This window comes from Neophocaena asiaeorientalis, unplaced genomic scaffold (assembly GCF_003031525.2).
Source record: "Neophocaena asiaeorientalis asiaeorientalis breed wild unplaced genomic scaffold, Neophocaena_asiaeorientalis_V1.1 scaffold183, whole genome shotgun sequence".
Taxonomy (NCBI): Eukaryota; Metazoa; Chordata; class Mammalia; order Artiodactyla; family Phocoenidae; genus Neophocaena; species Neophocaena asiaeorientalis.
This window is the reverse complement of record NW_020175199.1, coordinates 1,325,839-1,350,437: the sequence shown is the minus strand read 5'-3', so window position 1 is coordinate 1,350,437 and position 24,599 is coordinate 1,325,839. Positions and strand designations below refer to the sequence as shown.

Here is a 24,599-nt window from a genome sequence, read left to right as displayed (position 1 = left end):
TTATGATCTATATTTCTCTCATTAATTCTCAACCTCCATATTCAATATCCAACTTATTTTCCATGGCTTAAAAATTAAAGACACTTCATGTTTAGTCAAATTATCTATTTTTGTTGATTTAAGTCTAATTTACTGTCATGTTAATAAGGTAATATATGCATAAATTTAAAATCCACCACCTAATAGTTAAGAAACATAAAAAAACCTTTCAGTATGCTTAGAAACATAAAAAATAGTTAAGAAGCATGAAAAAAACCTTTCAGTATGTTTTATTACAATGCTAAGTATAGAATATGGTAAAAATTTCAAAATAACTCACACAGCAATTTATAAAGGGAATAAAATCTTGAGTTTGAGCCTTCAGAGGTTGCCCTGTAGAATTTAAATCTAGTAGGATCTGAGATCTGATAACTTATTCCGCCTTTCTACTTTTTTAGATGAATATGTAAAAGCCAGCCTTTCCTTCTTGGGGGCAGGAAAAAAAGGCCTTATCTACTGGGAAAGTAATGAAACACTTTAAACCAGCAAACAATTCTCGGTCAAACCATAGACAAGTTATGTAGCGCAGTATTTTTTTCTATATTGATAGATGAAAGCTTTTCATTGTTAAACTGATAGCAGAATACTAATCATGTTGAAAACTGGAATATAAAGCCACATTATCCCATGTATTACAGAGTCATAGGTATAAATGTGGTATGTTCACTGGTCAAGATGTCACAATAAAACATTTACTTTACCAGTAAATAAATTTTACCATGCACAGCTAAATGTAATACTAATATGCTAACATAAAAATAAAGGCCCAATATGAAATATTAAATGGATACATTTTGTTCACGTAAAATCTGTATATTGAAGATGTTTCCCACCATATTTATTGTTACAATGTTCCCAGTCAAGTTAAGCTGCTTATTTAACTCAGTATTTATATTATTAAATATTTGAAAAACTTTATCTTTGACTCACCATTCCTAGCTCTACCCTATTTGATCGTCCAAAGCAAGTGTCATTCCTCTTTTACATGTTTGTTAGCTCTCCAATATTAAAAATTAGCTATTACCTCCCCCTTGCCTCCCAACCTTCACTCCTTAGGCTGTTCTTCCACAGGCTAAACACACCAAGTTCCATTAGTGTTTTCTCATGATTTCCAGTTATCTCACCCTCACAATTTTATACTCTTAAGCTAAGTCAAGTAATTGAAATTTGTTCTAAGTATTAAATTACTGTTACTTTATTCTGCCCTGGATATCTATCCTTTACTTTGTTCTACACATCATATTTCACCTAAGATCATAAGAGGCTACACTTATCACTAGGAGGGTAAAAATTTTAAAGTACAAGTCAATCTTCAGGATAGTATAAACCCTTCCATCTTTGCTTCATACCTTCATATCTTACACAATGAATTCTAAACAGCAAATGTAATAGAATTTATACTTTAAAAATTAGACAGATTGGCAGATTTTATCCTCAAAGCATTAAATACTAAAAAAGTAGCCAGACCTGAGAACCTAATCGTCATCACTTTCTTATTACTTTGACACTATAAAAATGTCATGAGATTCTTATCCCTCTAAGTCCCTCTTTTAGCATGATAAATTCTTTTACATAATTTGGGGAATGAAAACATGAGATCATCTAATAGTAGTTGATATCCAGACTATAATATTCTGGCATTTTTACTTTCCTTTACTCCTCCTTCCTGTTTTTGTCTACATAAAAATTATAAAATACCAGAATCATTTCTAAAAGTAACACAGTCTTTTTTATAAGACAGACTCTCTAAATCAGAGCATTTAGGAAAGCGGTTAAAATTTTAGCTGTGATCAGCAAATGAAAGGAAGTTGCTGTCTTTTAAGTTACACACCTAAGATCAGCTGAAATTTTAAAATAAAGAAATGTAGCGCATGCTAATAAGCCTGGAAGAAATATTTAAATATCTACTGAGTGCCAAAGGACAGTATTTAAGGAAAACAAGTTATAAAGAATCCAAGAAAGCCATGCAGAGAGTCCTCTGGTTCCCTGCAATAAACCTGTAACCTTTTCAGGCCTCAATTTTCTCATCTTTAGAGCAGTGGGAAAAAACTTCTACCTCACTGGGTTGTTATGAAAAATAAATGAAGCCATATGGTATGTGGAAGGTAATCAATAAATTTAGATCCCTTTTCTTCCCCCTCCTCAGCCATCAGTGTAATAACTGACCAGGCCATGGATCAGAGAAGGCTTATAAAAATTAATCTGAGGACTGCAGATATTAACTGTTTTTAGAGTTCTCGGTAACAGCTCCTAAAATGTCCTAAAATATCTCCAGGATTATTTCTAGGAGTTGCAGAAATAACTTTCTATTGTTTGGAAATGGCTCTACTTTTCAGTTCTGTAGAAAAGTGTTCTAAAGACATAAAATTCTGATTGAATCTACAGTAGGCTTAGTTTGCTTAGAAACAGCCATTATCAATAGTCTACATCTTCAACATACAATTTTAATATTTTCCTGTTGATAAAATTCCTCCTTAAATTGAGAATATTAGAACTTCACATATTTTACATACTAGGACTCTATTACATTACTATCACATTGCTTTTATAATCCATGCCATTGAACTGTATTATTGAAACTGAAAAACCATATGTGCAGTTAAAAAAAAAAATCTCTTTGGATGATGTCCAAAATGATATAATAATGAATTGAGAGTTAACAGAAGCCTACATAAAAATGAATCTCCTTTTGAACATTTCAATATTTTATGATCATCACTACCCTAGAGAAGTTTTTTACTCCTCATGTAGTTTATTATTCCTTTGATCAAACACACTGCCTTAAGTAGTTTGACCGAATATTTTGAAAAAATGTGGTCTAGTTGTTTTAGAGACCAGAACTTAAAAGTAACAGGTAAGTATACTAGGAATTCAAAGGTACACTATACTATAATCAGTCATGCACTGGGGAAAGATGGAGAGAAAAAAGCATCAATGCACTGATGATATACTACCATTTTATTCAAGAGCATAACAAATTCTTGATACAAGCTATACAATTATAATATAATCTTAATATTTAGTTTGCTATGTACATCCCTTCATGTGACATGAATATACTACTAGAAAATCCAAATGTCAACTTACTAAGATCAAAGAGATGCTGCCAGAAGGCTTCCATCCACTTCTGAAGATCTTCTCTGTTGTCAGCTGCAAAAATATGAGTTGTAGCCTGTCCAGCAACAGGGTTGATGACAGAGAAATTATGGATTCTTTTCTTTTTATCTTTATCCATTGCCCGAATTCTGGTTTCCTAAATATTAAGACAAAACTGTTGTTTTACAAGAGACTATTTCTGTAATGATCGAATAAATGTTTTATTGCTTAGCTACCATATTTATACCAGATGTAATTACAATCTTATTGCTGATCGTCTGAAATTTAAAATATGTAATTTTGAGAATATTCAAGCTCATATCTAGAAGGTTATTTTAAAAATGCTTGATATTAAAAATACTGAGTAATATTTCAAAGTATAGTACATATAGCACTTATGTTAAATTACATGAGATTAAAACATAATCTCTGTGTCTATCTCTTAGTTTAAGCAGGAGTTTGCTGTCTTTTATATACGTCTTAAAATTTGCAATAAAACAAGTACAGTATGTTATAACTCTGAGTTATGTTAACTGTGTTTTCAACAGTAATAAAATAGAAGAATCAGTAAAGTATGTTTCTTATTCTAATACTCATGCATAGTATACAGTGTTATCAGTTAAAGCAGTAAAACCATAACTTAATGTTTACTACAGTAAACAATTAGGCTTTCATCATTAACACTTATTTCATATGTAACATTCATTTACAAAGCTCATAGGTAAAGATCCATAAAGTAATATAACCTTTATTATGGTAAGAAATTATTTTTTTAAATGATGAATGCAACATTTTACAACAAAGGCAATGGTTTCATACATGTTGATAGTCTAAACCTTTTATCTGAGTGGTACTAGGTATGACATTGTGTGATCCTTCTTGTGCCTATGTGCAGAAGAGACTATTCCCAAGTCACACACAGGCACTGCTAAGTCACATGATAAGCGAGCAACTACATGTAGTTTCCAAGGAATCGTGGAAAAGAAAGTCTGGAATAGACCTATCTATTAAGCAAAGATAGTGATTTGGCTGCCTGGATAATGACTGACATGACATTTTCTACAGCAATGCTGTTCGTTAGAAATACAATGTGAGCCATGTAAGTAGCTTAAGATTTTCTAGTAACCACATTAAAAAGGGTAAAATGAAACTGGTGAAAATAATTATGTAATAGTTAATATATTATTTTAAAATAATGTATTTTTTGTAACCCATATATTCAAAGTGTTATTTTAACATGTAATTGATAAGAAAAAATTTGAGATACTTTACATTCTTTTTTCACACTACGCCGCCAAAATCCAGTCTGTATTTTATACTTACAACATATCTCAACTTGGACTGGCCACATCCTAAGTGCCTAACAGCCACTGGTGGCTAGTGGCTACTGTATGGGGTAGAGCAGCTCTACAGCAGTATGGTTAAGCTTACTGTAATGCGTGTAGAAGAATACTTGGCTGGCAGTTACAAAAGCTGATTCAGAGTGGGAAGAAATTCTTCACTTCATTGAGTTTAGAGTGAAGAAAGTCTGTGTGCAGAGTCACGCACCAGAATACACATTTAATGCTGTCTATGTGGACATTACACAAGTAGGAGAGAGTTTGGAAGAAAAGCTGTTCACTCCCTGAAAAACAGGTAAATATGGGCAGGTGAACACCGTACAGGCGACATAAGAAGTTCTTTTCTGAAGGAAGGAACTCCTATTCAAAAATCACTTGAGAAAAAATGTATGCTATATAAAGTAGCAACATAACTTTGAAATTTTCAAGTATCTCAAAATATAAGGATTGATAACTTAGAGACAGTCTATCCTGTCATTTTTTAAAAAGCAGGAATGCGAGTGTCTTCAGAGCATTGTTAACACTTATGGCCGACACTGTAATTTTATCATAATAGGGTCTTTTTATACTCCTTTATACTTTATACTCCTTGGTAATAAACTTTGTGAATTAACTTTTTAAATTACTTATACAGTATTTAAAAATGCTGCCTAAATGGCATCTTTGGAGCCTGATAACATGTAATCAACCTCTTTAAATATAAAAGTTTATTATCACTAGCAGAGAATGACTTAAGCTCTCAGAAGAATCTTTGATATGCTTCTTTCAGACTAAATGAAAGCTGACTCAGAGACGGAGGGCTGGGGGGACAACCCTCTATTGCTGTATTGAAAAAAAAAAAACCTGAATGATAAAATATGAAGTATTCTTGTTGCTGAAATTGTGATTCCCTCCACCCAAATCCATTTTAATACAAATTTCTGACTACTTTTTGTATATAGAATTAAAATAGATTCAACTTTTAAATAAGTTGAAATTTTTACAGATGAATAGGTACAATTATTAATAATACCAGGATACCATTTCAAACAAAAATAGCTATGTAGAAAATCTGACAAACTGGGTCATTTATATCCTTCTAATAGAAAATAATACAATAGTATATAAATACTGTACACTCCGTTAACTCTGGTAACCATAAATACTGCTAAATTTTTACAACACGAGAGGTTTTTAAAAGGTGCAAATGAAACACAGATCATCTGAATTAACCTCTATATTTTATCATCCAAAATAATTTAACTAATGGGAAATTTTTTCAACCAAAAAAACTGCATGTCAAAGAAAAAGTGAGTAAAATGTCAGAAAGTTCGTGCAATTTTTTTTTTCACTGTGGGCAAAGTATCAATCATAGTGCTCAGGACTTCACTTCCCAAACAAGGAATAGATTAGAAAACACGAGATGAATTTTAGGACTGTTATCATTATGGGCTCACACAATGTAAAGATAAGTATCTCCTCTCAGCAGGGTATGAAAGCAAAAAGCAACTTGGTATTCTTGCCCCCATTATTTACACCAACTAAAATACTGCCTGGTACCCACTAAGTGATTGAAAAATATTTGATAAATAAATGAATAACAAAAGAATAACTCAGACAATGCTAAAAAGTTTTACACTGATAGACTCAGATCCTAGAGATAATCCGCTCTTTAATTTATAGATGAGGAAACATGTTCTGAGATAAGCGTTCTCTGCAAGGTCAGTTTCTTGTTTTGCTTTTGCTAATTCCAAACCCTTTTAGTTGATTTGGGAGGCTTCAAAATCAACTCCTATTGATACGTAGATAGATTTGAGATTATTCACGATGAAATTTTCATCCTTGGTTGGCTCTACTTTTGTCAATTGGCACATATTGAACTACAACTTTCCACTGCATGAGACGATGGTTACCCCGAGAAGGCCAAGTGAAGTCAAGAAAAGTACAATCTGAAAAGTCAATTTTGTAACAAAATATAATTAACTCTGAAGTCAAATGAAAGTTTCTTTTAGGTTTTTCATTATTTTTGAATTAAAACTGTACTTCAACCTCTCCATTTCTGTAGTAATGGAAAATTATCAGATCAGAACTAGATTTATAAATTGTTTCCTACTTTACTTTTGACTATATGACTTTAAAAATGTCTACTACATACCCAGATTATAGTTTCTAAATACTCTTTCCTACTAAAAGGAATCAGAACTCTTTAGAGAAATGGCCTATCCCAAGCCTGGGCCAGGAAATATATAGGATGAGCCTGGAACATCTTGTCCTACCAGAAATCAAAGATTACTAGGGTTGTACTAAAAGGACTCAAAAGTAAACTTGAAGAGGCTTCCAGTAGCCAAGGATGGGACAATCTGAACATCAATAAGAATTACAATGGTAATGGACTGATGCATGAAAAGTCTTTAAATCCACAAATTCATAATGATATTTAAAAACTAACTCATTGGTCACCTCTGAAGGATGCTAGGGAACTGCCTCATAGATTTGGTAACTAGTATATAAATGCAAAAAATCAAACCTTTATCTTGGGTTTCTTGTAAAAACTGTCCTTCAACCTAACAGCTGATGAAGTAGAGGTGTCCCAGCTAATAAATGAGGAAAGAATGTTAAAATAGCAGCAGTTTGCAATCCCTAATGAAATAAAGAATCTAAGCAATGTTCATCAGTGGATGTTAACATGAGTGGAAGACCCAGATGTTATTATACGCCTCCTGATAAAAGTACTAAGACATATCCTTACTAACCAACCAACCAAGAAACCTAAATCTGATTCAGAAATAGAAGAAAAAAGACAACTTGAAGATGCAATCAGCAAATTCTAGACTCTGAAAAACTCTGTAGGATAAATGACCAAATTTCTTCAACAAACAAATTGTGTGTAATTGTGTGTGTATATGTGTAGGGGAAAGAGAGAGCGAGAGAAAGAGGGGGTTAGAATAAAAGCCAACAGACTAAGAGATTTAAGAGAACTAATCAATCAATGCAATGTATGGTCCTTATTTGGATCCTGATTCAAAAAGTTGTTTAAAAAATTACAAGACTGAGACATTTGAACACTGTCTGGATTTTTGATGATATATTGACTTTATGTACGGCTATAAATTTTAAGTACGGCAGTTGTAATATTTACAAGTAAAATGATATGATTGCTAGGATTTGCTTCAAAATAATCCAACGGTGGAGGAAATCTGTGAGGGTACAGATGGGTTCGTTTATACCATTCTTTCTATAGATTATCTTGAAATTTTTCAAAAAAACAATTAAAAAATAAAATACAAGTACAAAAAACTAAGAGCCTGCTTTCTTATCTATAATGCAGAGATAATATTTCATTCACACCTTCCTCACAAACATGTTGTAAAGATAAATGAGTTCTTTGAAAGGCGTCTGGTCTAAAGTCTTGTTAATCAGGGATGAAGACAAAATTGTTGATGGCTAAAAACAAGCTTTAGACCTTATATGTATTCTAATGACAAAGAAAGCATACCTTCTACAATATATGACAAGGAATGTTTGAAGTACATAAAGCATAACCATAAATTAAACCAAGCATTAGGTCTGATTAGTATTAGTGATATAATTATTTTCAATTTATGTCAATGAAATCAGATGTAAACTCTTAAAGGAAAAGACTGCTTAAAAAATTCTTTTTGCTGTATTTAATAAGGGACAATCTGAATAGGTGATATATGCATTAAGAGGACTAACATAATATGAAGAAAATCCCATGTGCTTCATGGTAATTTTACTTGCTAGGGTCCATGATAAATGTAATGGTTAAAAACAATTTCAAAGCAAAGGAAACCATAACCAAGACCAAAAGACAACCCTCAGAATGGGAGAAAACATTTGCAAATGAAGCAACTGACAAAGGATTAATCTCCAAAATTTACAAGCAGCTCATGCAGCTCAATAACAAAAAAACAAACAACCCCATCCAAAAATGGGCAGAAGACCTAAATAGACATTTCTCCAAAGAAGATATACAGAATGCCAACAAACACATGAAAGAATGCTCAACATCATTAATCATTAGAGAAATGCAAATCAAAACTACAATGAGATATCATCTCACACCAGTCAGAATGGCTAAAAAAAATGTTTAAAAAAAAAAAAAAAAAAAAAAACAATTTCAAGACAATGTAACAAAGGACTATCACACCAACTAGTGTTATTGACTTGTTTGGTACAGATTTTATTATTCATTAAAATGAAGTGATGCATACTATTTAGATCAAGAAAAGACTATTGATCTCAAAGACTCACATTTCTTTTCCATTCCACTCCCCACCCCACTGGCAATGGATAAAACTTTGGCTAATAAAATGCTTTCTACAACGTATAGGAGATTCAGTGGCTCCAGTTAAGTACCCCTTATTGAGAATGTCTAGCTCAAGAACATTCATAGGGAAGTTTTTTGAAGTTGAAGCAATCACTTTGAAGTAAATCATCCTTTCAAATTTGGATTGAAAAGAGGAGGGGGATAGCTTTTAGGCTTTTCTTTCCTTAATGTGACTATTTCCACAGATGGCTCCCTCTGAAAATTAATGAACTGACTTAGCCTTACAGGAAATGCCATTTAGAAGGACAAGAATTATAGTCAGAGAACAGATCCTGTGATCAAAATAGCAGAACTATTATTTATATACCTTAGCAACTGTAAAATTCATGTTTTCACATAATTTTTAAAGCAGCATTAAGCAAAAATTATTATTTTCTAAATCATGAGAGGAGAAAGACAGCCAAAAGAAAGAAACTTTGTATTTAACATTTAACATTATTAAGCATAAAAAGATCTTAGAGACCCAGCACTGGAAATACACTAAAAACTGAAACAAAAACACTATCCAACCAAGTTGGCATTTATCAATGATCCCCTTTATTTAAGAATACTCTAATAGTACATGTCCCTTAGAAATTTACAAAGTAAGCAAAATAATTAAAACATCTACCTTATATTTAAAAACCAAGTAATTTAAAACACTGAGTAGATTGAATAGATTAAAATCTATGAGTTTATCATAATATTGGAGGTGGTGTGGGACAACAGAAACGACACTCATGTGCTACTTCTGCAGGGGGTAACTCCGCTCCAATACATATTGCCAATAACAATACAATGTCAATATGTAATAACACAACTCCTTACTCTGAAAATTGGTCATTAACATTAAACATTTACCCAGCCTTTTCAGGAAAGACTGTAATTCATTCCTAGTTGATAAGAAAAAGTCCTTTACAAAAGAATGCCAGCTAACACATACAGAAGGAAGGACAGTAGTAGAAAAACATGTGCAATCTCCAATATAATGACCGATTCAGGTAAGGGCAATCAGTTCACTAAAACCATTATGTGAAAGATTGCTGGACAATAAAGATAGTCACACTGTGTCTAAGCATCACCTCATTGACTTGCTAATTGTAAAGACAAAAATTTACCGTTATAGTGGAAAGAGCTAGTGGTAACCACCTTAACCAAGTCATTAAACCTGGCATTGCCAATAGTAAGACACTTGACATCATATGCCTCTGAACAGAATTCTTCATAAAGTATTTGTTATTATCCATGAAATATTCTCATAATAATGTTTAAAATGAATTTAATCAAGCCCCTAGACCTAATTTACAGTTTAGAAGAAGTACAAAGGATGCACAAGCTTTGAATAGTCCTAGATTGAAAACAAGAGCTAAAAGGACATTTTGGAGACAACGGGGAAACTTGACTATGGACTGGATATTAGATGATATAAGAGAATTACTGTTAATTTGCTTAGCTGTGATAATGGTATTGTAATTATATATATATATATATATATACGCATATATATAAATTTATATAATTTGAGATTCTCCTATTTTTAAAAGGAAGATGTTGAAGTATTCAGGGATGAATTATCAATGTTGGAGACTTATGTTCAAATGGCTCAGCAAAAAATATAGATAAGAGACTTTATAAACTTGCAGCTAAACAAAACAAAACTTTCAGCTATAAGATAAATAAGGTCCAAAGATCTAACGTAAAACATGGTGACTATAGTTGATAACACTATTGAATAAGTAACATTTTCTAAGAGAGTAGACTTAATGTTCTCATAAAAAAGATTTTAAAAACTATAATCCAATAATGATTATAGTAATGATTACACAACTGTATATTATTTGTCAAAGTTATCAAACTGTACCCTTAAAACTGGTGAATTTTATTTTATGTAAACCATACCACCATAACAGCTGATTAAAAAATTAAATAAAATATAAAGTGCTTAAACCCCTCCCCAAAAAAGAAAAATAGATAAAGCAAATATGACAAAATGTTAACAGTTAAATCTGGGTGGTATACAAGTGTTCACTGTAGTATTTTTTTCAACTTTTCTATAAATTTGAATAATCTTATAAGCTGAAAAAAATAAGTAAAAATTACTTTAATACAAGATATAATTAGATAACAGTCATGTTTTTAGAAGTAACAAATAGATTTCTTGACTGAGATGGTGTTTGACATAGTTAAATAACGAGACCAGTGGCATTTACTATTAAGAGTGAAGTTTTCAGGTGAATGGAAGGGCTCAAAGGAAACCTGAGATAAAAGTAGGAAATGCTCCAACAACACATTAAAAGGATCATACACTATGATCAAGTGGGATTTATCTGAGGGATGCAAGGATTCTTCAATATACACAAATCAATCAATGTGATACACCACATTAACAAATTGAAGAATACCATATGATCACCTCAATAGATGTGGAAAAAGATTTTGACAAAATTCAACACCCATTTATGATTAAAAAAAGCTCTCCAGAAAGTGGGCATAGAGGGAACCTACCTCAACATAATAAGGGCCATATATGACAAACCCACAGCAAACATCACCCTCAACAGTGAAAAATTGAAAGCATTTCCTCTAAGATCACGAACAAGACAAGGATGTCCACGCTCGCCACTTTTATCCAACACACTTTTGGAAGTTCTAACCACGGCAATAAGAGAAGAAAAAGAAATAAAAGGAATCCAAGTTGGAAAAGAAGAGTTAAAACTGTCACAGTTTGCAGATGACATGATACTCTACATAGAAAATCCTAAAGATGCTACCAGAAAACTACTAGAGCTCATCAATGAATGTGGTAAAGTTGCAGGATATAAAATTAACACACAGAAATCTCTTGCATTCCTATACACTAACAACGAAAGATCAGAAAGAGAAATAAGGAAACAATCCCAATGACCATTGCATCAAAAAGAATAAAATACCGGAATAAACCTACCTAAGGAGGCAAAAGACCTGTACTCAGAAAAGTGTAAGATAATGATGAAAGAAATCAAAGATGACACACAAACAGATGGACGATATACCATGTTCTTGGATTGGAAGAATCAACATTATCAAAATGACTATACTACCCAAAGCAATCTACAGATTCAGTGTAATCCCTACCAAATTACCAATGGCATTTTTCACAGAATTAGAACAAAAAAATTGTACAATTTGTATGGAAACACAAAAGGCCCTGACTAGCCAAAGACATCTTGAGAAATAAAAATGGAGCTGGAGGAATCAGGTTCCCTGACTTCAGACTATACTACAAAGCTACAGTCATCAAAACAGCACAGTACTGGCCCCAAACCAGAAATATACAGCAATGGAACAGGATAGAAAGTCCAGAGATAAACCCACATACCTATGGTCAACTAATCTATGACAAAGCAGGCAAGGATGTACAATGGTGAAAGGAAAGTCTCTTCAATAAGTGGTGCTGGGAAAACTGGACAGCTACATGTAAAAGAATGAAATTAGAACACTCCCTAAACCACATACAAAAATAAACTCAAAACGGATTAAAGACCTAAATGTAAGGCTAGATACTATAAAACTCTTAGAGGAAAACATAGAACACTCTCTGACATAAATCAAAGCAAGATCTTTTTTGAACAACCTCCTAGAGTAATGAAAATAAAAATAAACGAATGGGACCTAATGAAACTTAAAAGCTTTTGCACAGCAAAGGAAACCATAAACAAAAAGACAACCTACAGAATGGGAGAAAATATTTGCAAACAACGTGACTGACAAAGTATTAAACTCCAAAATATACAAATAGCTCATGCAGCTCAATAACAACAACAAAAAAAAACAATCCAATCAAAAAATGGGCAGAAGATCTAAATAGACATTTCTCCAAAGACAAAGATGGCCAAAAAAGATGGAAAGATGCTCAACAACACTATTAGAGAAATGTACATCAAAACTACAATGAGGTATCATCTCACAATGGTCAGAATGGCCAACATCAAAAACATTTACTAACAGTAAATGCTGGAGAGGGTGTGCAGAAAAAGGAACCCTTCTACACTGTTGGTGGGAATATAAATTGGTACAACCACTATGCAGAATGGTATGGAGTTTCCCTAAAAAAACTAAAAAACAGAGCTACCATATGATCCAGCAATCCCACTCCTGGGCATATACCCAGAGAAAACCATAATTCAAAAAGATACATTGCACCCCAATGTTCACTGCAGCACTATTTACAATAACCAGGACACAGAAGCAACATAAATGTCTATTGACATTTGAATGGATAAAGAAGATGCGGTACATATATACAATGGAATATTACTCAGCCATAAAAAAGAATGAAATAATGCTATTTGCAGCAACATGGGTGGACCTAGAGGTTATCATACTAAGTAAGTCAGACAGAGAAAGACAAATATCATGATACCGCTTGTATGTGGAATCTTAAAAAATGGTACAAATGAACTTATTTACAAAACAGAAATAGAGTCACAGAGGTAGAAAACAATCTTATGGTTACCAGGGACGAAAGAGGGGGAGGAATAAATTGAGAGATTGGGATTGACATATACACACTACTATATATAAAACAGATAACTAATAAGGATGTACTGTATAGCACAGGTGACTCTACTCAATACTCTGTAATGACCTATATGGGAAAAGAATCTAAAAAGAGTGGATATATGTATATGTATAACTGACTCACTTTGCTGTACAGCAGAAACTAACACAACATTGTGAATCAACTATACTCCAATAAAAATCAAAAAAAAAAGAAGTAGGAAATGCAAAGGGAAAAGTTTCTAAAGAGAAAGGGCAGGAATCAGTGCTGGAATCGGCACTGGAGGAAATTAAGATGGAAATATCGCAAAGCTACAGAATGTAACACTTTGTCATCAGTTTAATCTTTGAGATAAGCAACTAAATTATATTATTCTTCCCAACCTTAACCTTACCTCATGGTTTAATATTAAAATTCTTTTGGGTAGTTTAGACAAAAGTCATATTTGATGGAAGAGATATTTATGTCATCAGTCCTCAGGGTCAAATACAGCCCACGCTGTCCCGCCAAGTCTAAGGTCGAGTCTATACAAATTACTAGACAAACCATTTTCCTGTGAATTTGTAAAGCTCAATAGTGGAGCCACCACTGGGATTTCTAGGTACGCTGATTTCAGTCATCTTAATAATGGAGTCGATTGACTACAGAATCCCATCGGTTGCCAGGCCATCACCTTTATTACCACAAGGAAAAATGAGTCAATTGAAAAAGGTCAATTTAGTCAGGCCATGTAGATCCTGTTAACTACTTTTCTGGAATTAGACTCTTGTCATCAAATAAGAAAATACAGATGCACTGACTACAATAACAGAGGAGTTCTATTATAACTGTCCTCTTAAATTTAAATGGTAAAGATTTAATACATGCCTAAGTCATTGCCTACAGGTAACTTGGCTTTGGACTCAGAACTTCATTTCAGAGTTACTTTTTACTTTCAAAACTGATACAAAGTGGATATGGAGATAGGGAAAAGTCTAATTTTGCCTTCCAAATCTTGTCTTGCAGTATGTCTATGAAGAAACAGATAAACAATCCATGAATTTTTATCTATTTTTTTCTACCCATTAGGAAAGAGTAAGCCATATAATTTTACTTACTAGCTAAACAAGTTCTATCTGATCTCTGAGTATGTTTTGTCACTTGTAAAACAGAAATAAGATACCTGTAAATCAGGGCTGACCTACATGCTCTGCCTTCCTTAAAGGGCTGAGATAGGTAAAATGAACACTTTGAAGACTGTTTTCAAATCAAACTTTTAAAATATCATTTGCTTAGATTACATTTTAATTTGGTTTATAGCTATCCATATTCCATTGTGCATCATGTAAGAAAAAAATTGGTAGGATTCCATTTTTACTACCTAGTGAAAATAAGGTTAGACAAAATCATCTATGTAGACCTCCAGCCAAAAATACTTAACATGAATCTAGCGAAACAATTAGTCAAAAACAGATTTGGGGACTTGCCTGGACTTTTCAAAAATGTTAGTGTCATTAAAAAAAAAAAAAAAAAAAAAAAAAGGCAAGAGAAGGGCACAATTTAGGTAAAAGGGAAACAAAAGACATAGTGATCAGATGCAATCTGTGACCCTTGATGGGGTCTTGGATAAAACAAAAAATAAAAATAAGAAAGAATATTTTGGGAATAACTGGGGCAATTTGCTCTGTATCTTGGATAATATTATTTTATCAACAATAAAGTTATTGAGTGTGATAATAATATTATGGTTATGAAAGAAATGTCCTTGTTTTCAGGAGAAATATGCTGACATATTCTAGGAAAGAAATGTTATGCTGTATGCTGCTTACTTTCAAGTGGTTCGGAAAAAAAATTTTTTTAACTATCTAGAGAGAAAGCAAATGTGGCAAAATGTTAATAGCTGAAGAATCTAGGTGATGGGTATCAGGTTTCACTTTTCTCTTCTTTCAACTTTTCTGTACATTTGAAATTTTCAAAAGACTATGGGGGGGAATGAACACTGCATAAACAAAACAGAACAATGAAAAAATTGTATCAATTTTCCAATAATAAAATTATACTTTCATTAACCTAATTTTCTAAATGAAAATAAATTCACTATGTTACAATACTGAGGTGTATTATTTAAGAGCAACATTAATCTTTCTTATACACAAAACAGACAAATTAAGTGGACTTAATTACATAGTAAAAAGGTCTCACTGAAGGATTTCCTTTGAGTAAAAAGTAGTGTCATTTCTAAAAGCAGGATAGAAACAGATCAAATGTTACTATTGCAAAGATCACAGAAATTAACTAAATCCTTATACACTAGCAGACCAGTATCTACATGTTTTTTCAGGACATATAACTTTACATTTTTCCTCAAAAGATAACTTAAAGGCAAGTAGAACATGTATCTTACAGTTAACAGATGTGATGGCTCATATTTTATCATATACTTCCACTTCAACCACTCTGGAGGTAAGCAAAGTAAAAAAACTAAAACGATTAATTGCCGTCCATAGGCAGAAAACATGACATTCTACTCTAGAAATGCCATTTTAACTCTAGAGTAGGAATGCTATAAAAAGAGGGGAAAAATATCCTCTAATAAACACTAGACTTGGATGATAGATGAAAACAAATTTAAGATTGTGAGATAAAGAAAATAAGCCTGCCTTAGACTGAAAACTTTTCCTACAGATTTTTGGGTGAAAACTTTCTAACTAAAATTTTATAATTTCCTTTGTATCAAACCAGTATATTTATGTGTATGTGGTATTCTAAACAGAATGTGAGGCTTTCTTGTCCTGGCAGAAGGTTGAACAACTGCCCATTAGCCCCATAAGAAATCAGAAAGTATACTCAGGAATTTCTTTTTTTGGGTTCATTTAAGTATTAACTAGAAAGAGCATCATCGTTAACATGAGCTAACAATTTATGTTTTTATAATCTCTTAATTAAATAAATTCCTAAAAAATTTAAATACCCTGTTAATGTAGAGTTACATTCTCTGCTTTAAAATCTATTTGCTAGTATAGATTCCAATTACTATGTTTTCGGAGGAAATATATAGTATTTCCTTCACCAGATAAGCTCTATAAATGGAAAGAAAAATAAGAATATCTTTATGAACTAACCTAGTTTTAGCAGTCCTTCCCTTTTTGTAAATAAGATGACAACAGTGTGAATTGTAATAGAAAAGAACAAACTTCACAAAATGTTATACCTTTATTTTCAAAATAGCATTTTATTTACCTTGTTAATGGACACTACCAAAGCTGGTTCCACTTTACCTTCGATTTCTTCTGGAGTGTAAAAACAATAGAGTTTACCCCCTCGTAAAACACAATACAACCTTCTCCAACTAATCAGACCTTCTACCATTTGCTGAAAAAGAAAAATCAAGAAACTCTCAACTTTAAATCATTATTTATCATCTTAACTCTAAATTCAACAAAATACTTGAATTAGCAAAGTTAGTTTTTTGAAATGTTTTAATGCGATAGAGTTACCCATTAATTTACTATACAATAAGTCAATAACCCAAAGTAAAAAAGTAAGTTTGTATCAGAGAAGAAAGGTGTGGAATTCTCAAAAGCATTAAGCAAAAGAGGTAATAATTATCACATAACTTTTATATACATAAAATCATAAATCAATGCAGTTTTAGAGAAGCTAGTCTATTAAAAATTAGTGATTGGAATTCCACAGCAATTCACGTAATGACTCAGGAAAAGTATAAAAATAACTGCATATTCAAAATAATTGAATATTCAAAATATTCCCTTACTGTTCTCAGAACACTGGAAAATGTTGACTTCCCTGTAAGAATGCAAATTTTCTTTCCTCTTAATGGAGTCTTTTTTAAAAAGCTATTGATTCATTGAGGCCCATAATTAATTATTTACTGAATACAAATAACTATGGTTATAAATAAATTAGGAGTAGGTGGCACAGAGGCAGCTTTGGAAGCGCAGAGGCCTAAACTGTGCCAAAAGCTGTCGGCCAGAAAGGCCTTCATGTGAAAGGTGTTGAGCAGTCCTCATCAGTTTCCACAAGGAGTCCTCTGGTACTGATTATCCTGTTACTGCTATTAATGAAGCAGAGGAACCTGGAAGAGGTAGCCCCTTAGCCATCAAAACTGCATCAGACCCCTCCCCTTCCCTACCTTCTCACTCCCAGCTGCACCCTCCCCCCACATTTGATGTCTAACAAGGAGAAAACTGTCATTTAAGAGAAGACTTTATTAAAAAAAAAATACTTCACAATATCAGAATGCCAAACAACTGCCAGGATATTAAGATCAAAATCAGAGCTATAATTGTTGCAGGATATTTAAAGTTCTCTAACCTGCTGATTAAGAAATCCTGCAAAGGCGTCCTCAGCCATACAAGCTGGTTGGGCGACTAATCGGCAGCACATGTTGCCATACAAGGGAAGCCAAAACGAAGACTCTTCTATTTAAACGAGAAAAAAATCAAGTTATAAATATATGTTTACTTCAGGTCATTATTATACATTTTGATTATTTTTACAATTTTTTTTGCTTTATATAAGAACATATGTAAAGGTTCATCCTGCTCAAATGACTGTATTCAATGACAAAATCAAATAAAAGAAAGCAGTCAGGACAGGATGATATTAAACTGATAGTTTACAGCATGCTATCACCTGGAGGAGACATGGAACTTTTAGTCTCTTGATCTCTTGTTTGATCTTAAAGTAATTAATCAATGGAGGTAGTTCAGGGCATATAAGTAAACTCATGTATTTTAAAAAACATCCTAATAAAGTGATTTTTGTTTGTCAAATTCTACTTTTTGCTCTGATTTTCATTATAATAATTAGCAAAGTGATGCTCTGAATAAAACACTTCAGGGCACAACTTTATGATAAGAATTTAATAATAACCCTTTTGACCTTTCCCCTTGTCCCTTCCCTTACTGAACAACTCAGGTGTAAGCCATTACGTGGAGTCCACCACAATGGGTATCTGTGCCAGGAGTTGGGCAGGGGGTGGGCAGGAAGCAGTAGTGTGCCAGAGCTGGGTGCTGGGGCCAGTCAGGGTAAGGAGGGTGAGTGGGAGAGCTGCCTGGCATGAGGAATCAGAGCCTGAAGGGGCTGAGGAGGACGGATCACATGGGGAATACAGAACCCAAAAGGGGTCTCTGCTCAGTGGCCGGCCTGGCGTGGGGAGGAGGCGCCCAGGTAGAGTAAGGAGGGTATCTGTGTGCGGTGCTGCCCAAGTGAGGTGTCCGAATCCAGGGAAATTAAGAAGAGTGCAGGGGGCGGTCCAGCCACGGGAGTCAGTTTGAGAGTAGCGAGGGGACCATTCACACATTTGGTGACCCAGAACAGTGTGTCAGAGCCTGGGGAGATGGAAATGCAAGCAGAGAGACAGCCGGGTATGGGGTGTCAGAGCACAGCAGGCTGAGGACGGTGTTCACATGGGCTGAGGAGGGCAGCCCTGGGGGCGCTGTGTGAGCCTGAGCAAGGTAAGGAGTATCCCTGTGGGGCCAGGGGCAGCCCAGAAGGGGAGTCAGAGCCCCGGCAGGAGAGAGAAGCAGTTACGTGAGAAAGATGGAAAATGGTTGCTTTTAAGGAGACTGACCAAAGAATAAAAAGCATTAAAGATAATAGAAGACAGGTTTCTCACTGGAAGGAGAAGGAAGGAATTACAAATGTGCAGAATGAACTCTTTGGTATTGGATTAGAACTAGACATACTGGTGTGAACTCATGGTTTTCAACATACAGAGATTAAGAAATGCATGACATACAGAGTGAAGTGAGTCAGAAAGAGAAAAACAAATACCGTATGCTAACATACATATATGGAATCTAAAAAAGAAAAGATGGTTCTGAAGAACCTAGGGTCAGGACAGGAATAAAGACGCAGACATGAGAATGGACTTGGGGACACGGGGAGGGGGAAGGGTAAGCTGGGATGAAATGAGAGAGTGGCATGGACATATACACACTACCAAATGTAAACTAGATGGCTAGGGGTAAGCAGACACATAGCACAGGGAGATCAGCTCGGTGCTTTGTGACCACCTAGAGGGGTGGGATAGGGAGGGTGGGAGGGAGACGCAAGAAGGAGGGGATATGGGGATATATGTACATGTATAGCTGATTCACTTTGTTTTACAGCAGAAACTAACACACCATTGTAAAGCAATTATACTCCAATAAAGATGTTTAAAAAAAAAAAAGAACAAATGCATGACAGGACTTCCCTGGTGGTGCAGTGGTTAAGAATCCGCCTGCCGATGCAGGGGACATGGATTCGAGCCCTGGTCCGGGAAGATGCCACATGCCGCGGAGCAACTAAGCCCGTGCGCCACAACTACTCAGCCTGAGTTCTGGAGCCTATAAGCCGCAACTACTGAGCCTACATGCCACAGCTACTGAAGCCCATGCACCTAGAGCCCGTGCTCTGCAACAAGAGAAGCCACCACGATGAAAAGCCTGCGCACTGCAATGAAGACCCAACACAGCCAAAAATAAATAAATACATTTAAAAAAAGAAATGCATAACAAAATATATATACATGTACGTCCACTGAGAGGGCCTAGGAAAAGTGACACCTAATAGTGACAGTCTAATAGCAATGAATATACCTATAGCTCAGATCATGTCTTCTAAATATTATTTCTATTAAAAAGAACCAGTCTTCCTTGGAGAAACGGATGACTCCAGGACTGCGGCAGGGAAAGTACATGATGAGCCTGAAATATCTTGTTATGCCTTACGCAAGGAAGTACCCAATGAATGAGAAGGACATGTAAAAAGACACAGAAGCCATCTTGAATGTGCTCCCATTGGCCAAAATGGAGACAATCTGAATTTTAAACAAGATATTAGCAGATTATAATGCACTGAATAAAACTGTAAAACATGAGTCCATGTTGATATAAATAAATCAATGAATAAGTTGAAAGTCTAATAAATATACTTAGTTTCAAAGTACCCCCCTCCCACACATAAAATATGTATTAATTACAAAGAGGAAAACAGAAAGAGTAACTTAACAGTAGAGAAGCTTAACAGACACCACCCTAATCAAGTGAACATCATCAGTAATGGGATGAATCAAAAGATGCCACCTGATAGAATGCAATGAGAACGCAGCATCACGTCTGTGATATTTCTGCCAAAGACGCATATCCTGAGTCTCAGTCCAAGAAAACAGCAGACGAACCCAAACTGAGGGAACTTCTACAAAATAACTATGATGTTTAAAAATGTCAAGGTTATGAAAGCCAAGGAATGACTGGAGAACTCATCTAAATGGAAAGAAACTAAAGAAGCATGATGATTAAATGCAATGCGTGAATCTGCACTGGAGCCTTTTGTCATAAGGGACATTATTGGAGTAACATTTGAATGGTGTCTGTATTAGTAGAAATAATAGTAATGTGTTAATGCTGACTTGAATAGCTGTAGTGATGTAGCCAGATGTCTTTTAGTAGGAACAGGTATTAACATATTTGGGAGTAATGAAGCATCAGGTAAGCAACTTGTTCTCATATATTTTGGGGGGAAAAAATCTTGATATTCAACTTTTAACTGTTCTGTAAGTCTGCAATTGTTTAAAAAAGTTCTTTCAAAAAACATTAAGATAGTCCTTTAATGTAGTGTGCAGGTAGGTATACAACCTTTATAACTGTATGGAAGGAAAGCACTGCATAATTTATTCTGTGTATTGGGGTATAAATAAAATGCAACATACGGTTCTATGTTCACACTGGACCACATAAAAAATATCTGTAAAGTTTTCACTGCACCCATGTTGGTAACTGCCTATTAAATGACTAACCATTGGCTGTTACTATCATTGACCAAAAGGTCTTAGTAATTCTGGAAAATAAAACATTTTTTGTAAAAATACCATTATTTAATATATAGAGGCAGTGTAGCCAAGGCTTGACACATCAGTTAAATGAAAAAGACCAGCATAAATGAAGAGCACAAAGTTAACACAAAAACAGTTTTTAAACAATTTACCTGCTCAACATTCTACTAAAGAACAGCATACCACAAATTGTCTGGGACTATTCAACTCTTTGTTAAAGCTGCTGTCTTTTAGAAACAAAGGGTTTGATCTGAGAGAAATAAGTGTATAAATACAATAAAGTCAATGATTTAAAAATGCAGACATAAATAAATAAATGAGAATCTCCTTTTCTAAAATAGGCAGGAAATGAAATAAAAATTCTATAAAAGCATGCAGCTACGTAATACAATTGAAATCACCCTTGTGATTTATGAGTTTAAAGTTTGAAAGCGTATTTATTTATTTATTTATGCGGTACGCAGGCCTCTCACTGTTGTGGCCTCTCCCGTTGCGGAGCACACAGGCTCCAGACACACAGGCTCAGCGGCCATGGCTCACGGGCCCAGCCGCTCCACGGGATGTGGGATCCTCCCGGACCGGGGCACAAACCCACGTCCCCCGCATCGGCAGGCGGACTCTCAACCACTGTGCCGCCAGGGAAGCCCCAAAAGTGAATTTCTTTACATAGCAAACCCAGATTTATGAATGGCTTTTTTTTAAGTTAGGATCCACCTCCTAAAGAAACAGAATCATAAATGATTAGTTTTTCAGACCAGTCACGATCAATAATGTATCTGGAACCTAAATACCACATGTAACAGTGTGCTTCTCTAGTAAAATAAGTTCAGATTTCATGGCACACCAAGAAAAATAATTCCTTCCTCACTGCAGACCTTGAAAAGATATACTGGATGTAAAATTCTTTGCTCTACAGATCACATGCCACATACACTGCAATCACCACTTACTTCCTACATAGGTTTCTCTACAGCTCATGACCACTGTGGAATAAAGCACAGTCACAGCTTTTTCTCCCTACTTCTGACAAGAAATACAGCATCTAGGCTATTCACTTAACTTGCCCGAGTATCAATGTCTCATTCTTAAAATACTACCTATTAAGTGCTAGGGTGGCTGTGAAATCACATAAGATAGTGTGTGCATGACATTTATCGCTGTGTCTGGCATGTAAAAGATGCTTCTCATAATTTCATATCCAGGGCACTCTCACTCCCCAAACCATACCCTTTCCATTTCTCAATGCTGTCTTTCTGCTCTTGTGCAACGCATTAATCAAGATACTTAATTCTTCTTTTCTAACCAAAGGTGGTATTAGGACAAGATGGAATGAAACAGGAAGTGAAAGAGCAGTTTGACTTTTCATTACTTAAAGATTTTATCTAATTCATCTGTAGTTTCAGACGGGGAGCAAAATGGAGTTTAAAAACAACAGCAACAACAAAAACAAAACACAGGCAAGAGGAAGAATCGATAACATCTCAGTTCCATGTGAGTCAATCTTTACAATGTGGTTTCATTGTTTTGTAAAAAGTATAAAAATTTCTTGATGACAAATATAAGCCTTAAGATATCATTTTGGCATTTTCCTTAAACTAGCACAAGTAATACAGTTGAGTTATAAATTTCAAAAATCTTGTATTTCCTCTTTATTTTATAGTATTTGGTAGACACTGACATAAATTTATTTAGGAAACCCTATTAAACATAGATTTATTAATGAATAAATCCAAGGGTGGATTTTTTCTGTATAAAATTTTGTTTCTTTTTAATGACAAGCTTTCTTTTTTTTTCAAAATATAATTGATTTACAAGATTTTAATTTACACACATTTCTAGAGATATACCTATCACATTAAAAGGGTTAGGCTTACAGGTTAGTGTTCTTGAAACTTTTTTCTGTGGAATCTACAAGTTCCAATGTCAACAGGTGTTGGGTATTATTGCTGTAAGCACAGGTCTTTTCACAGTCTTTAACATGCTAGTCTTTATTATGTTTCTCAAAGAAAGAAGTATACCACATAGTTCCCATGCTTATTTGCTCAGGAGCATTTTATTAAAGGAGAATCTAGTAATATCTTATAGAACACTGAAGACGTGACACTGCTAAAATCGATGATTTCTTTGTGAATTTTATTCCCTTCCACAACCTTTCAGGTGACTTGGTTGAAAGAATGGGACCTTTCATCACCAATTCCATTATTCACACATCGATAGTATTTTGAGTCTTTAGGTGCTTTATCAGTAATCATGCCTAACCGGAATGCATAGCAGAAAGAGCACAGCCTTTCCTGGATTACTTGAAGTCTGGCTCGACCACTGGCTAGCTACATAATCTGGCATGTTACATTCTCTAAGCTGTATTTTACTCACTTGTAAAATATAAATGATAACAAAATGAGGAACTTGTGAAAGCACACAGCTAGCCAGTGCTAGAGCTAGAATACAAATCTAAGGCTGATGGCTCCAGTCTCCACTATTAATCACTTCACTGTGATGCTCCCTTATAACTACATCTCACAGAGACTAAGAATAAAAACTGCTTTAACAGTGTTCATTTATTTATTTATATTTTATTGTGGTATGAACATGTAATAGGAGATGTACTCTCTTAACAGATTTTTAGTGTACAATACAGTAGAGTTAACAAATGTTGTAATGTTGTACAGCAGATCTCTAGAACTTATTCATCTTGTATATCTGAAGCTTTAGATCTGTTTATTAGCAGCTCCTCCTTTCTCCTTCTCCTAGCCCCTAGGAACTGCCATTCGACTCTCTGCTTCTAATAGTTTGTCTATTTTAGATACCTCATATAAGTGGAATCAGGTAGTATTTGTCCTTCTGTGACTGGTTGTTTCAGTTAGCATAGTGTTCTCAAGGATCATTCATGTTGTCACATATTGCAGAATTTCCTTTTTCAAGGCTGAATAATATTTCAATGAACAATGTCTGGCACATAATAGGCACTCAACATGTGGTGATAATATTGGTAATTCTAGAGAACTAACACAAATGGAATTAAACAAACTTAATTTGCCAAGTTTTCTGATAAAATTGACAATGCTAATACTATTGCAAACTTCAAGTTTGGGGTGATAGAAGGCTTGATTAGATTGTTCAGACCAATCTTCCCACTGAAAACTACTAAAAATGCTGAACCAAATATATTTTAAAACTTTTCCCCAGAGCAAGAAAGAGGTCACAAAACTATAATAAACTTCCAGTACAAATCTGATGAGAACCAGTGAGTTAAATGAGCACAGAAGCTGTGTTTGTCCTGAGAGCATTTGCCAATCCCAGAAAATCTCAATTTATGACTTAATGATCCTGCAAGACGAGGGAAGCAGAACAGAAATCACAGTCTAGGACCTGAACAATGTAGGCAGATTAACGGGACGATTCTCCTCGTATTAAACTGATATCCCAAAGGAATCACCAACAGGGTAGTGGTGA

The 24,599-nt window shown here is 34.4% G+C and overlaps 1 protein-coding gene across 1 annotated transcript in view; it reads right to left on the bottom strand.

Annotated features, from left to right (window-relative positions):
• Positions 1-24,599, bottom strand: part of RTKN2 (rhotekin 2) — a 77,106-nt gene that overhangs the window by 3,092 nt on the left and 49,415 nt on the right. Inside the window, exons 8-10 of the mRNA XM_024765244.1 lie at positions 17,639-17,745; positions 16,544-16,675; positions 3,127-3,292 (exon numbers count right to left, since the gene is read on the bottom strand). Coding sequence (XP_024621012.1) covers positions 3,127-3,292; positions 16,544-16,675; positions 17,639-17,745 — 405 coding nt within the window. The remainder of the gene's footprint in view (positions 1-3,126; positions 3,293-16,543; positions 16,676-17,638; positions 17,746-24,599) is intronic.